General features: G+C 38.0%; 1 protein-coding gene across 14 annotated transcripts in view; it reads right to left on the bottom strand.

Moving 5' to 3' along the window:
* Positions 1–12,842, bottom strand: part of AKAP6 (A-kinase anchoring protein 6) — a 427,955-nt gene that overhangs the window by 30,224 nt on the left and 384,889 nt on the right. For 13 of the 14 annotated variants that reach the window (XR_255087.5, XM_065595443.1, XM_065595441.1 and 10 more), the window contains one exon: positions 7,098–7,313. The exons of the other annotated variant lie outside the window; for it this stretch is intronic. Coding sequence is in view for 12 of the 13 variants with exons in the window: in XM_065595443.1 (XP_065451515.1) it covers positions 7,098–7,313 (216 nt within the window). In the remaining variant the exon portion in view is untranslated. The remainder of the gene's footprint in view (positions 1–7,097; positions 7,314–12,842) is intronic. 14 annotated transcript variants of the gene reach the window in all.

Raw genomic sequence — 12,842 nt, 5'->3', positions numbered from 1 at the left:
GAGTAAGTTTTTGTTTAGTTTTGCTACCTAACAAAGTAATGGAGCAATAACTAATACATTTGTCAACTCTGGAGTTTAGAACAAGTATCAGTCCATTGCTTTTTTTTTTTTTTTTAAATGTATCAATGAAAAGGACACAGAAAAAGTGAGGGGGAGATTTGATTTAGCTCTGAACTCAGCATTTTAAAAAACTGTTTTCTTTTCCCAAATGTGCCAGAGAGGCAGGCGAACAGAGGAAAGGGATGAGAATATCAGCTCAGCAGCCATGTAGAAGTTTTTAACATTTTGTTTTTCAAAGTGAATTACAAAGACTCAAAGAGGAGGCTGGGGAAAATCCCAAACAGCACATTAAGAACCGTCTTCCCCTCCTAAGAAATAAGCATCCAAGAAACAAGCTCATGGAAAAGAGAGCGAAAGAAACCCTTTTTTTTTTTTAAAGTGAGCTGTCTCACCATTACAGATTTTCCCAAGTCCTTACAACTCTAATTAAAATGTGGTAATTGGTTATGTTACCTCAATTACCATGACGCATGGACATTGATGCAAAGCGACACCAATTGAATCCCTTGGGTGTTATACCCCAAGGCCATCCCATTTATTTTGGCCTTATTATTTTCAATTATGTGGCTGGATGTACAGCATACTTTCAGAGCCAATACACATGGGGCTTTTTCTGGACATATAGTGCAGTGTACATACAGGATGACTCGGGAGATAAAAATTTTTTGCATGAAGCACAGAAGTGGACGTTAACACCATAAAAAGACTAAAAGACAGGAATATTTCAGAGGTATTACAGGGCAGTTTGAAAATTAGAGCATTCTGAACCCAAATTATCTTGGCTGAAAACATCTATTTTATGAGTCTGATTAATACTGCCCCCTCAATAATTAGCAATCTCTGTTGATTGAGAAAAGAGATTGTGAATTTCTGCATAAAACTGATCAGAATTCTGCACTTATTGCATGAGCAGAGTACCTGACATCTGTGGGAGCTCTGCTTATGGAATGAGCAGCTTCTCCAGTAATTGAGAAAGACAGAGGTATGGGAGGTGCAAACTTTGGGAGAATAACAATTTGAAAATATAGATTTGGACCCCAGTCCTTGGCAGCACTACATGTACTTTGTGCTACTCCAGCAGTGTAAAACAGCTGCAATGACAGCCAAACTGGCTGGCAAAAGTTTCTGCTTGTGTGGGTAGTGTACTTTCATACTAACCCCACTGTGGCTCATAGTGTAAGGGGGAATCCAGGAGGCATGTGGCCAGGGCATCTCTACACCTGGCTATCTGTGGCTACTGGAATGACCTATTGAAGCCATAGGTGCAAGTCATTCTGGGGGTAGCCCTGGATGGCAACAGGATCATGGTAACACAAAGGTAGCAGTAAGCAATCTTTGTGTCCCACCCTCAGCTAACCTCAACACAACTTGTATAGAGCACTGAATCAGGTCTTTCAGCTATTTAGTGTTTTCACAAGTGTCTCTTTGTCTTCTAAGAAAGCTGCTAGTAAGGTCTCTTTTGGTGTATATTATGTGCCATTTGTGTGGTTCTGAAACTAAGAATTAGGAGACCATAACTGTAAAATACAATAAAAGTGGGGTGGTGACTAACAAAAAAAGAAAAGAAAAAATTGTAATTACTCAAATATTAGAGCATATAACTGGTGCTATTTGGCAGTCCTGTTGGCAGCCTCAGTACCAGAGGCCAAGGACTGAATGAAAATGGTGGACTAAACTCTCTTATACCAAGTGGTGGTCCTTTCAGAACTGGGAGGAGGCACATTTGCAGAGTAACATGGGGAATCTTGCAGTGACGTACCATATATAAATAGGCCTCACATTCTGAATCATTCACAAACACTTTTTGCTTCATTAAAAAATAGGACTTTATACTTTATATTCCCGCACTGGCTCACTGAAAGACAGCTGTTAGAGATTGGAGGTGGTGATGTGAGGACTAGAATGCAATTGGATCTCAAAGTGCTTTAAAAATGCTAATGGCTTAAGCATTGCAACATCCCTGTGAGGTAGGAAATTATTATTCCCATTTTACACCCGGGGAAACTGAAGCACAGATAAAGAGTCCCAGGTCTCCCAACTCCCAGTTAAATTCTTCAGCCAAAAGACCAACGAATCATTTATTGTTTTTAAATTAAATCAAATCATTATTTTACCTAGCCTCTTTAACCTAGACAACTTTTTGCCCCTTTGAGTGATTCTGAATTATAATGCTACTTTCTAGATTCTTCTGCATCGTGAGAGGGCCATCTTTTGCCAGACTTTGGTTTTTGCATTACATACTAATACCTCTTTGTTATGTCTAGGTTTGTGAGGCAGCCTATCGCAAGGATAATGAAAAATTCAATAAAGATTTTTTTTAAGGCATCAAGAAATTAAATAAATTTGAAAGAAACCTACAAACCCTTTGTAATTAACTCCAACCTAGCTTTCAGAAGGGGATAAGCAATCAAAATAAGAAGTAACTGAGGATAATAAGGAAGAGTAAAAAGATAAAGGAAAATTCTGGTATACAAATTAAGAGGAGAATGGAAGATGCAAGCAACTCCTGCGCCTCTGTATGGCAACATAATCAGCTGTCTTATTTACTGTCAGAGAGTCAGATGCCATCGGAGGTATAAAACATCTCATTTGTTTTCATAAATTACAGTATACTGTGGGCAACCTCAAATAAAGACTTGTTACCAGGGGATACTGTTTATGTGCCAAGACTGGCACACCATCAAGTGCAGAGAGATGGGGAAGCAGAGGAAGCAATCTTGGGACCATCCCAAGAAATGACTACACAGGAACTGAGTGAAAGAAAAAGCTATAGCATGCCAACTCAGGACTGGGGAAGCGTAAGAACCCAGAATTCTACTGAGGTTGGTGCATCTTTCAGTGTTGAGAATTCAAATGGTTTTATCAACCTCAGAAATCTGTGGATACTGCTATGTTTATACAATCATATTATAAAAAAATCCACAACAAAACACTCCAAAACAAAATACTGCCCTAAATGAAAATTAAATGAGCATCCTGATAGTTCTTAATATCTGCCATTTCTCAGCAGAGAGGAAGGTATGAACCCTATCCAGTTGCAGACAACTCAGTCTAGCACACAAGTTCTGCTTCCCCCAGGCAAAGTGGGAACAAAGCAGTGTGCAGCTTGTGAAGTTCCGTGGCATCCAGACATCAAGTAACACACAGCACTTGTATAGTCTCTCTACCTCGGCTCCCAATCGATTCCAATCCCAAACAGAGCCACAAGACTCACTTTGCTCCTGCTGCAACAGCAGTGCTGAACTCTAATTAGCACATAGCAGCTTATTTAGAATAACTGCAGCTCCAAACAGCAAATAGCTTACACATAGCAGCTGTTCACGTGCAAGAGGAGAGAATATGCTCTCTCTGAAAAAACTTGGACCTCTATTCAGCAGCCTCCAGGATTTCTCACAGTTGCATCTTGCTCCTGCTCCAGGCACAAGAGAACAGCTATACTTACTACAGCAACTATAAGTTTTAAGAATGAAAAAAATATCCAGTTAGCCTCTTTGTGGCAGCTCGCATCTCAGTGAAATATAGTAGAAACCCAGGTCAGCCTCTTTCTGGTAATTGTACTCCCATTACAGCAGCCTCCAGCAACCGAGCTTCAAGATTTTTAGAACTGCATTTGTTCCGTGCTGCAAGGTACAAGACAACAGCTAGTGTACACTCTTGCTGTTGCAGCTCCAAGCTTCAACTAGTTTCTCTACAGCAGGTTCACTCAACAAACCAGTCCAACTCTACAGCCCTAGGTAATGGTTTCTTAGAGCTATTGCTATCATTTAAAAACATAGACAAAAATAAAAAAATCCCAAAATTGCCTCAGGGTTGGATCAGTTACCAGACATTGCAAAAAAACAGAGAAGGGCTCATAGACCCTTGATCCATTTTTTTCCAAAGAAAAAGTTCTATTATCCTTTCCCCCATCACTAACTCTCCTCTTCTAATCCCTCAATGTGCACCCTTTTCACAACCATATTTTGCTGCTGACCTCCCTTGCTTCTGTTCTCAACCTCTCACTCTCTTGGGATTGTTCTCTTCAAAATTCAAGCATCAGTAAGCTGGTTATTTCCTTTCTCAACTGTCATCTCCCTTCTTCCCCTCAGATCTAAGCCTAAGTATGCAATCTACAACTGCTACCTCAAGTTCCTTACACACCCAATTTGGTTTTTGCCTTCCACTCCATTGAAACTGCTTTTCAATGGAGATTTTATCTGTTCCTTGCTATATCTTGAGGCCTTCAGCTCATCAACCTCTCTACTGCTTTTGACTCAGTTGATCTCCATCTCAACACCTGACCATCTTTCAGCATCTTCTCCTTCTTTAACTTTTGTGATACTGTCCTTTCTTGGTGGTTCTTCTATGTCTCTGGCCTTCCAACAATGTCTCCTTTTGCAGGTTCTCTTCCTGCTATGTTTTGCTTTCTGTGGGAGTCCAACAGGGCTCTACCGTTGGCCCCTCCTTTTATCCCTTTATTGGATGGTTACATCTGCTCATGTGACGTCAGCGGCAATTTTTAAACTGATGACTCACAAATTAATCTTTCCACTCCCTATTTGTCTCCCACTATCTAATCCCATATCTCATGTTGTCTCTCAGATGTCCCTTCCTGAATGTCTATCAACTAAAATTAAACATGGTCAAAATTGAACTCCTGGTCTTTCCTCCCCAAACCTCCGGACTTGCTTATTCACTTTTGCTATTGAACACACTATCACCCTCCCTGCCATTCCAATAACCAGCATGAGCACCAACTCCTCCACCTCCCTTGCACTTCACATTCAAGCCATACCTGGAGTCTTCCCTCTTCTTTCTCCACATTTTTAAGATCTGACCTTTTCTTTCTGGACATAGAGCTAGAGCTCTTATTCAGTCCTTTTTATCTCTGGTATTTACTGTAGCCTCCTCTGACCTCCTTAATATGCATACTTCCCCCCACCCCAAGCCAATACAACACACAGCTGCTAAAATCCTCTTCTTTGACCTTCACTGGGACCATGTTACCTCTCCCCCCTTTCATTGGTTTGTTCTTCTCCTCCACATCAAGTTCCAGGTTCTTATCTTTGCCTTCATAGCCCTGTGTAACTCTGCACCTCTCATTATCCACACTTCCTCTTGCCTTGTTCCTTCCCCCCTACTCCAACACTTATGCTAGCCATGATATCCTGTTTCTCTGCTTTTCCAGTAACTCTCTCCTTAACTTTCTTCCATGTCATCTTCTACAAAGACGTATCCATTCTATGATAATCCATAAGGTCAATGCCCTTATTCATTTCCTTCATTAAGTTCCACTTTTACTGCAACACCTAGAAGAAATTAGACAACTAATCAATGGCTAAATAGACAGACACATGGGGATAGGGGGAGGGATAGCTCAGTGGTTTGAGCATTGGCCTGCTAAACCCAGGGTTGTGAGCTCAATCCTTGAGGGGGCCATTTAAGGATATGAAGCAAAAATCTGTTGGATGATTTAATTGGGGATTGGTCCTTCTTTGAGCAGGGGATTGGACTAGATGATCTCCTGAGGTCCCTTCCAACCCTGAAGTTCTATGATTAGGTTTGGATACATAATCTTTTTTTAAAAAAACCATGCAAACATCAAGATGTGAGCCATTCATCACCTCAGCCACTTTGCTTTTGTGCTGAACCCCTTTCCCACACACTTTATCAGTTGGTCTTTTGAGACCATTAGCACATTGGGGCAGGGACTTCTGATGGGTCTGTAGAATCCCACGTACATTTTGGGTGCTATATTTATATAAAAATAATAAACAACTCAAAGAGATCTATTACTTTTTGTTTTTCTTTTAAATGGAACTTCAAAAAAAAAATCTCTGTTTAAAAAACAACCTAAACCCACAAAAGTTAACATTTCATTGCTAGTCACTTAAACTGTCAAGAAAGGGGTGGATGTCAAGTAATTTTTCCTATTTTTAAATTTATTATAAACCTAAAAATTATATAAAGTAAAATATACGTTGTTCATTCTATTATTTTTATGATGCACGTCAGTACCTGTATTGCATAGGATTATCATCATTGCTTCTATGGTTGCAGTACTCATACTTCAGTGTTAGGACAGTAACACAGGACATGTTGGGTCAATTCCTCCATTACTGTCAATGGAGTAACAGTAGGGATATGGCTTATTGTCTAAATATAGTTAATCCATTCCAGCATGGCTTTATACTGTACAAGATCTGTATAATTGACACCACTTAATTGATAGCATAAGTGATATAATATTTTGCGTCTTAGGGATTGTTTGCTAAGATAAGACCAGATGAATACATTTTCCTTATATTTTAAGTAGTACAGAACATATTACATACTCAAAGTATTCTGTCAGTGTTTCCCAACCTTTTCCAGTCTGAGGCACACTTACTTCAATAAATGATTTGTGTGGCACACACCCCCCCGTGTTAAAATTATTTAAAAAACCCCTTACTTTTAATGAGAAATTTGATGTAAGGTCTGTCTCATGCACATTCACCCAAAGAACAACAGCACAAAATGCAATTTGGTTGTGACACTAATTAAAATAAATGAGGTTTTTTTCCTCGCAAGTGACTTTTCCAAAATTCCATGGCACATCAGTGTGCCACGGCACATGGCTCGGAAACACTGTTCTATGTGAAGAATGCACTTAGTGATAGGCTGGTGCTAAAAACATTATTAACAGTGTACAGAACTTTTATGAAGTATCAAATCCAAAAAATTATGGGCCCAATCCTGCTAAATTCTGAGTAACTCAACTTGCACTGCTTTCACAGGAGTTGAATGTGCCCGGTCCTTGACAGAATGAGATCCCATGTGATTAAAAATGCAGCAAACAGAATATGTATATTATGAGTTTATCTTATTAATCAGTCATGTCCATATCCAACACTGTTTTGTGAAAAATAAAGCTTTATTTGTTGACTGTGAAGATTAGAAATGGCATCTTCAGTCAGAAAATCCACTGTAAAATGAATATGTTTGCCATCCACTGGAATGATGTCTCCCATGTGACAAATGAAACAATACTAGATCTATTTAAAGCAAATATCACTCACCGGGACTTTTCCCAACTTCTTTTGTAGCCTGGTTTGCCACTGGACAGCTTGCATGACAATGGCTTCCCACCTTCTTTCAAGATTTACAATTATCAACTGCATAGACTGGTGATCTGCATTCAGATTGCAGGTCTCCTGGTCATCCAGGAGGTGCTGGCATAATCGCAACACAGAGGCTACTCCACGACGTCTCTGTTTGATCTCACAGCACAGAGACTGCAGGACAGAGAAAGGACAGATGTCAGTGCGGTGTAGTCTACAAATGTATAAAATTAACCGTTAAGTTTATACTTTGTAGTGTCCAGTCTTCTTACAATATGTCTGTGTTCCATTCATTGTTTCCTTGATACTTAATATCAAAGCACTCACAGATAGTAATAATAATGGCAATGAGGCTGCAAAGCTACTTTAAGACTCCTTCAAATTAATGCCACATGTAGCTAACTGTCTCAATGATTCTGGACGATTTACAGCACGTACAGGGTTCCCCCCAACCCCTATTCCACTGGGGCATGTCTCTGAAAATTAGTTATCCCGCCAACATCTAGTCATTCAAGGTTTTAAAATGGATTTTAAGAATCTTTCAGGAAAAATAAATAAATGCTATATTCATAAAATGGCATAGTTTAATTCAATGTTTAATTCAATGCAGATCTAGAAAATCAAAATAAAGAAAAAATATATTACTTAGAAGAACCATTAGAAATGATGGGCCATATGTTATACTCCCGAGGAAAAATGTGCAGCAGGGAAGTGCAGTGGTCCTCTTTACAATCTTTACAAATGCTTCTTGTGATTATAACAGTCCTAAGGTATTTCTTATACTGAAATTAAAATAGGAATACTATAGTAATGATATCTGTGTTCAAAATTATAAATATTTAATAGCAATCACTGTATTTAATGAGAAAGATCCAGAGCAACAGAGGAATACCGTTTGCACCTCATCATGCAATTCAAACCAGTGAACAAGCCTTGTTTTTACCAAATAGCGGTTGAGGCCAGGAAATGTTGCATATACTCCAGAAACCTGTACAATTGCATTAGCCACCCCATATGATAATAGTACAACTAGTGCATCTCCCGTGCCACAACTAAGGGACACATTTCTACAATTCTGAAGGACAATGGTTGGCTACTTTTCTGTGCAGTATAGGGTCATGTATGGGGTTTTCAAGTGCTATCACCTCCACACCCAACGTTGCATCAGGATTGTATTAACTTAGGAGGTCTTTTTTACAGTAATTGCTATGAGGTTTGGGGGCACATAGCCTGGGCATCTATGAGGAAGAGTCCTCAGCCTCGCACTTGACCATGTACCTTTTCATGGCATGCTGTGGATCTAATATATGATTCCTAATTGGCACTTGTGCTACTCATGGCATTACACAATGTATGTAATAATGTATTTCATGCATGGAGTTTCCCCAGATAATTTAAATTGTAACTTGCCAACATCTGTTTTCCTCTGCAGGATGCCACAGATGAAAGTGCATGACCCTAGGAGAAAATCTCAACTATCATTTGAGCATTTTTGTTTCTCTTAAGGGACAGGTATTTTGTTTTTAATTTTCTGTTTAAAAAGAAAAGTAAAATAAACTCATCACAACTTTCAGAGCAGTTCACAAGTGCCAATGGCTGAAAAATATTGATAATTAAGCTGGACAGCCCCTTCTAAACTTGAATAACAAAACAATAATATTCTTTAAAAAATAAGTGAAGCTTCTGCATTATTAAATTGCTTTAAAAAAGAAAGCTATACCTAGAAGTGATGTATATCAAAACAGTATTTGCCCTCCAGAAGCACTTATGCTTGTGCAATAACTCTAAGCCAAAGGACTGGAGCAAAATAGTGGTGCACATATCTAGAAATATACATCTTTCTTTTGCCTTCTGATAGCGTGCAAGTGATTTTTTTTTAATTCAAAGCCTTCAAAGAAATGATAATTATATCCACAAACACAGCAGAATTACTAATCTACTGGCACAATTTGATTCTTCTAACAGTTAACAGATTGCTTATTAATCAACAAGGGTAAACAAGACAATGCAATCTCATTTAGAGCGTGAGTTTTAATGCCTAAAAGTATTTGTGTTCAAAATGTTAATCCCGATAAGGCTTCATTAGAAGACATCTTAAAATGATTAAGTGCATTTCATTGTAAAGTACACTGAGTAGTATATCAGCAGGTGGACATTTCATACAGATGTTCCACTTATTGATATAATGCATTCTATAGCTATTTAAATTACCCCAACTCTGTGATAGCTGGAATTCCATTATTTCTGTAATGAGAGAACTCTGTACCTTTAATATTTCTGAATTTTAAATAAGGTGAATGACAAATTCCCAAACCACTATTTATGGCAAAATATGACCAGGAATTTTATTATTCAATTTAGATCAGTGCTGCATTTTCACTTCAGTTTCCTGAACTTGCCCTTATTTATTTTCCTAGGATTCATTACTATATACCTACACAGCTCTTGATGTAATCAAATGTCTGAAATATTTCCTTTCTGATGCTGTTCATTAGCCTAATATTACACTAGAAAAAAAATCTAGGTACAAATAAAGTGGTACTTAACACTGCAACAGCAAAGAAATTGAACATTATGGTGGCTTTTATAAGCTAGATTCTGCTCTCAGTTGAATCTGGTGAAAATCTGAATAAACTCCACTGAAGCTGAGAATCTGGCCCCATATCCTTAACTCATCCTCTTATCTTGATATACCTAATAATGGTATCCCCTAAAATGTTGGACGCTATAATACTGTTACAATCCCATATAATATGACAAACTAAGGGCCATTCCATTCATAAACCAAAATATGTGGGCTATAATAAGACCTGTACATGGTATTATCTGCAAGCAGAGATACAGGACCAAATTCATCTCTCATTTACATCAGTTTTCCACCAGCAGAATAACATTAACTTCAAGGAAGCTATTCTTGATTTACATGGGTATGACAATACAATTCAACCATGGTAGTTTTGTTTCAACTTTATTAGATGTTATGATTAATATTAAAAGAGGATGAAACACTTATTCCTAACAAGGAAAAGAATGACTGTAATGACTCTTGTAGAGCTAGAAGACTTAATCAGGTAAAGACACACAAACAATATATACAATGGCAAGCTACAAAGAATCCAAAGGGGGTATTTATGGTCTGTTATGTATCATGCTAAACGATCATTATCTGTTTCATTGACATGATATCTCACAGTGTCCCATACATATCATACTTTGCAACTATTGAACTGGAATGGTTATGTGAAATATTGTGAATACAATGATTGTGCACAGACAGTTCTCATTTCCAAATCTTCACCAGTTATTTCATTTTACATTTCTAAATAGTATAACTCTATATTTTGAGAAATTAGCTTCTACAAAAAACTCATAATCAACAAAGCCATTACTTATTAAAGAAAAGCAAAGAGGACCAGGATTTTCAAACACAGGAGTCTAAAGTGCATGAACCTTAAACCCTAAGTCCATTTTTAGGCACCTGCCTGACTTTCAAAAGCGCTGAACATTCCACCGCTCTGATTGCTCTCAGTGGGAACTGTTGGTGCTCAGCAGTTTAAAAAGTCAGGCAGATGCCTATATATAGAATTAGGAGGCTTGCTTTAGGCTCCTCTGTTTGAAAATCTAGACTGAATTGTCCCAGTAAGGTTAACAATGTTTTGCAATATGGAGAGAGATGTCTGGTGAATATATAGGCAATATTACAATGCAGTGTTTATTAAAACATATTTCCTATACATCACAGAAGAACCCTGGAGATCTTTCTTCTCTCAGCATAACCCTATGTTTAGTGCTTTGTGACTGTCAACCTGACAGCTGAAAAGGGCTGGATTGCTCTCCTTTCACAGCCTGCTAATACCACACTGTAAATCATCTGGAAGGACCACTGCTGAATGACATCAAAGACCGCTCCCAACCCAAGGGCCAAGAGTATTGTCTAGGCAGAACCTAGTGCCCAGGATGGTTCTGGGACAAGGGGTTGAACCATGTACTACTGCTTGGCTACTAAGGCCCTGATTCTGCAAGGTACTTAAGCATATGCTGAACTTTAAGCATGTGAGGAGTCCTCTTAAATTCAATGGAACTATGCACATATGTTAGGCACATGTTTAAGTTCCTTGCTGAACTGAGGCCTAAGCAATATTTTTCAACAACTGGATATTCTTCCTTTAAGTCCAAAAACAAAACAAAAAATGGAGTGTGAAATTTATTAAGGAAACTATTAAATGCAAAGTTTATTTTGCTATTGACCAGTCCATCAGTCTAGTCCAATTTATCTCTAAAGCAGAGAGATTGCTAGACAATGGCACCAAATTGGTAAGCTGAAATTGTTCACAAATGATAAAATTCTCATATCACAGAATCATTGAAGTGTAGGGCTGGAAGGGACTTCAAGAAGTCATCATGTCCAGTCCTGTGTACTGTGGGAGGACTAAGTAAACCTAGACCATCCTTGACAGGTGTTTGTCCAAACTGTTGTTAAAAACCTCCAATGATGGGGATTCCACAACCTCCCTTGGAAGCATATTCCAGAATTTAACTACCCTTATAGTTAAAGTTTTTCTTAATATCTAACCTAAATCTCCCTTGTTGCAGATTAAGCCTATTAATTTCATCTTCAATGAACATGGAGAACAACTGAGTATCATCCTCTTTATAACAGCCTTTAACATATTTGAAGACTTATCAGGTCTCCCCTCAGTCTTCTTTTCTCAAGATTAAACATGCCCAGTATTTTTAACTTTTTCTCACTAGGTTTTCTAAACCTTTGAAAACAGTTTTGTTCCTGTTCTCTGGACTCTTTCCAATTATTCCACATTTTTCCTAAAGTGAGGTGCCTAGAATTGGACACAATACTCCAGCTGAGGCCTCATCAGAGCTGAATAGATTAGGACAATTACCTCCTATGTTTTAAATACAACACTCTTGTTAATTCACCCCAGAATATTAGCCTTTTTTGCAGTTGCATCACATTGTTGACTCATATTCAATTTGTGATCCACTATAACCCCTAGATCCTTTTCAGCAGTACTACCTCCTAGCCTTTTTTGCAGTTGCATCACATTGTTGACTCATATTCAATTTGTGATCCACTATAACCCCTAGATCCTTTTCAGCAGTACTACCTCCTAGTTAGTTATTTCCCATTTTGTAGTTGTTCATTTGATTTTTCCTTTCTAAGTGAAGTACTTTGCACTTGTCTTTGTTGAATTTCATCTTGCTGAAAGACCAATTCTCCAGTCTGTCAGAAGTCATTTTAAATTCTATTCCTGTCCTCCAAAGACCTTGAAACCCCTCACATATTGCTGTTATCTGCAAATTTTATAAGCATACTCTCCACTAAATTATCCAAGTCATTCATGAAAATATTGACTGGTACCAGACCCAGGACTGACCCCTGCAAGACCCCACTAAGATATGCCCCCTTAGTTTTACAGCCAACCATTGATAACTGCTCTTTGAATATGGTCTTTCAATCAGTTGTGATACCACCATATAGTAGTATCACAAAACTGTATTTTTATAGCATGAATCTGAATTACCATATACAAAAATTTAGATGATTTTTGTAGCAAAATGATTAGATGATTTTTTCACATACTTTTAGTAAATACTGAAATTTCTTTGCATGAGGTCTTAATGCGTTTCAGTCATTTTTGTCCCTCCTGTTTAAAGTTTGATAGACTTTATACTGATGAATATTGT

This window comes from Chrysemys picta, chromosome 4 (assembly GCF_011386835.1).
Source record: "Chrysemys picta bellii isolate R12L10 chromosome 4, ASM1138683v2, whole genome shotgun sequence".
NCBI lineage: Eukaryota > Metazoa > Chordata > Testudines > Emydidae > Chrysemys > Chrysemys picta.
Note: the sequence above shows the minus strand (reverse complement) of the source record. Positions and strands in the feature narration are given on the sequence as shown.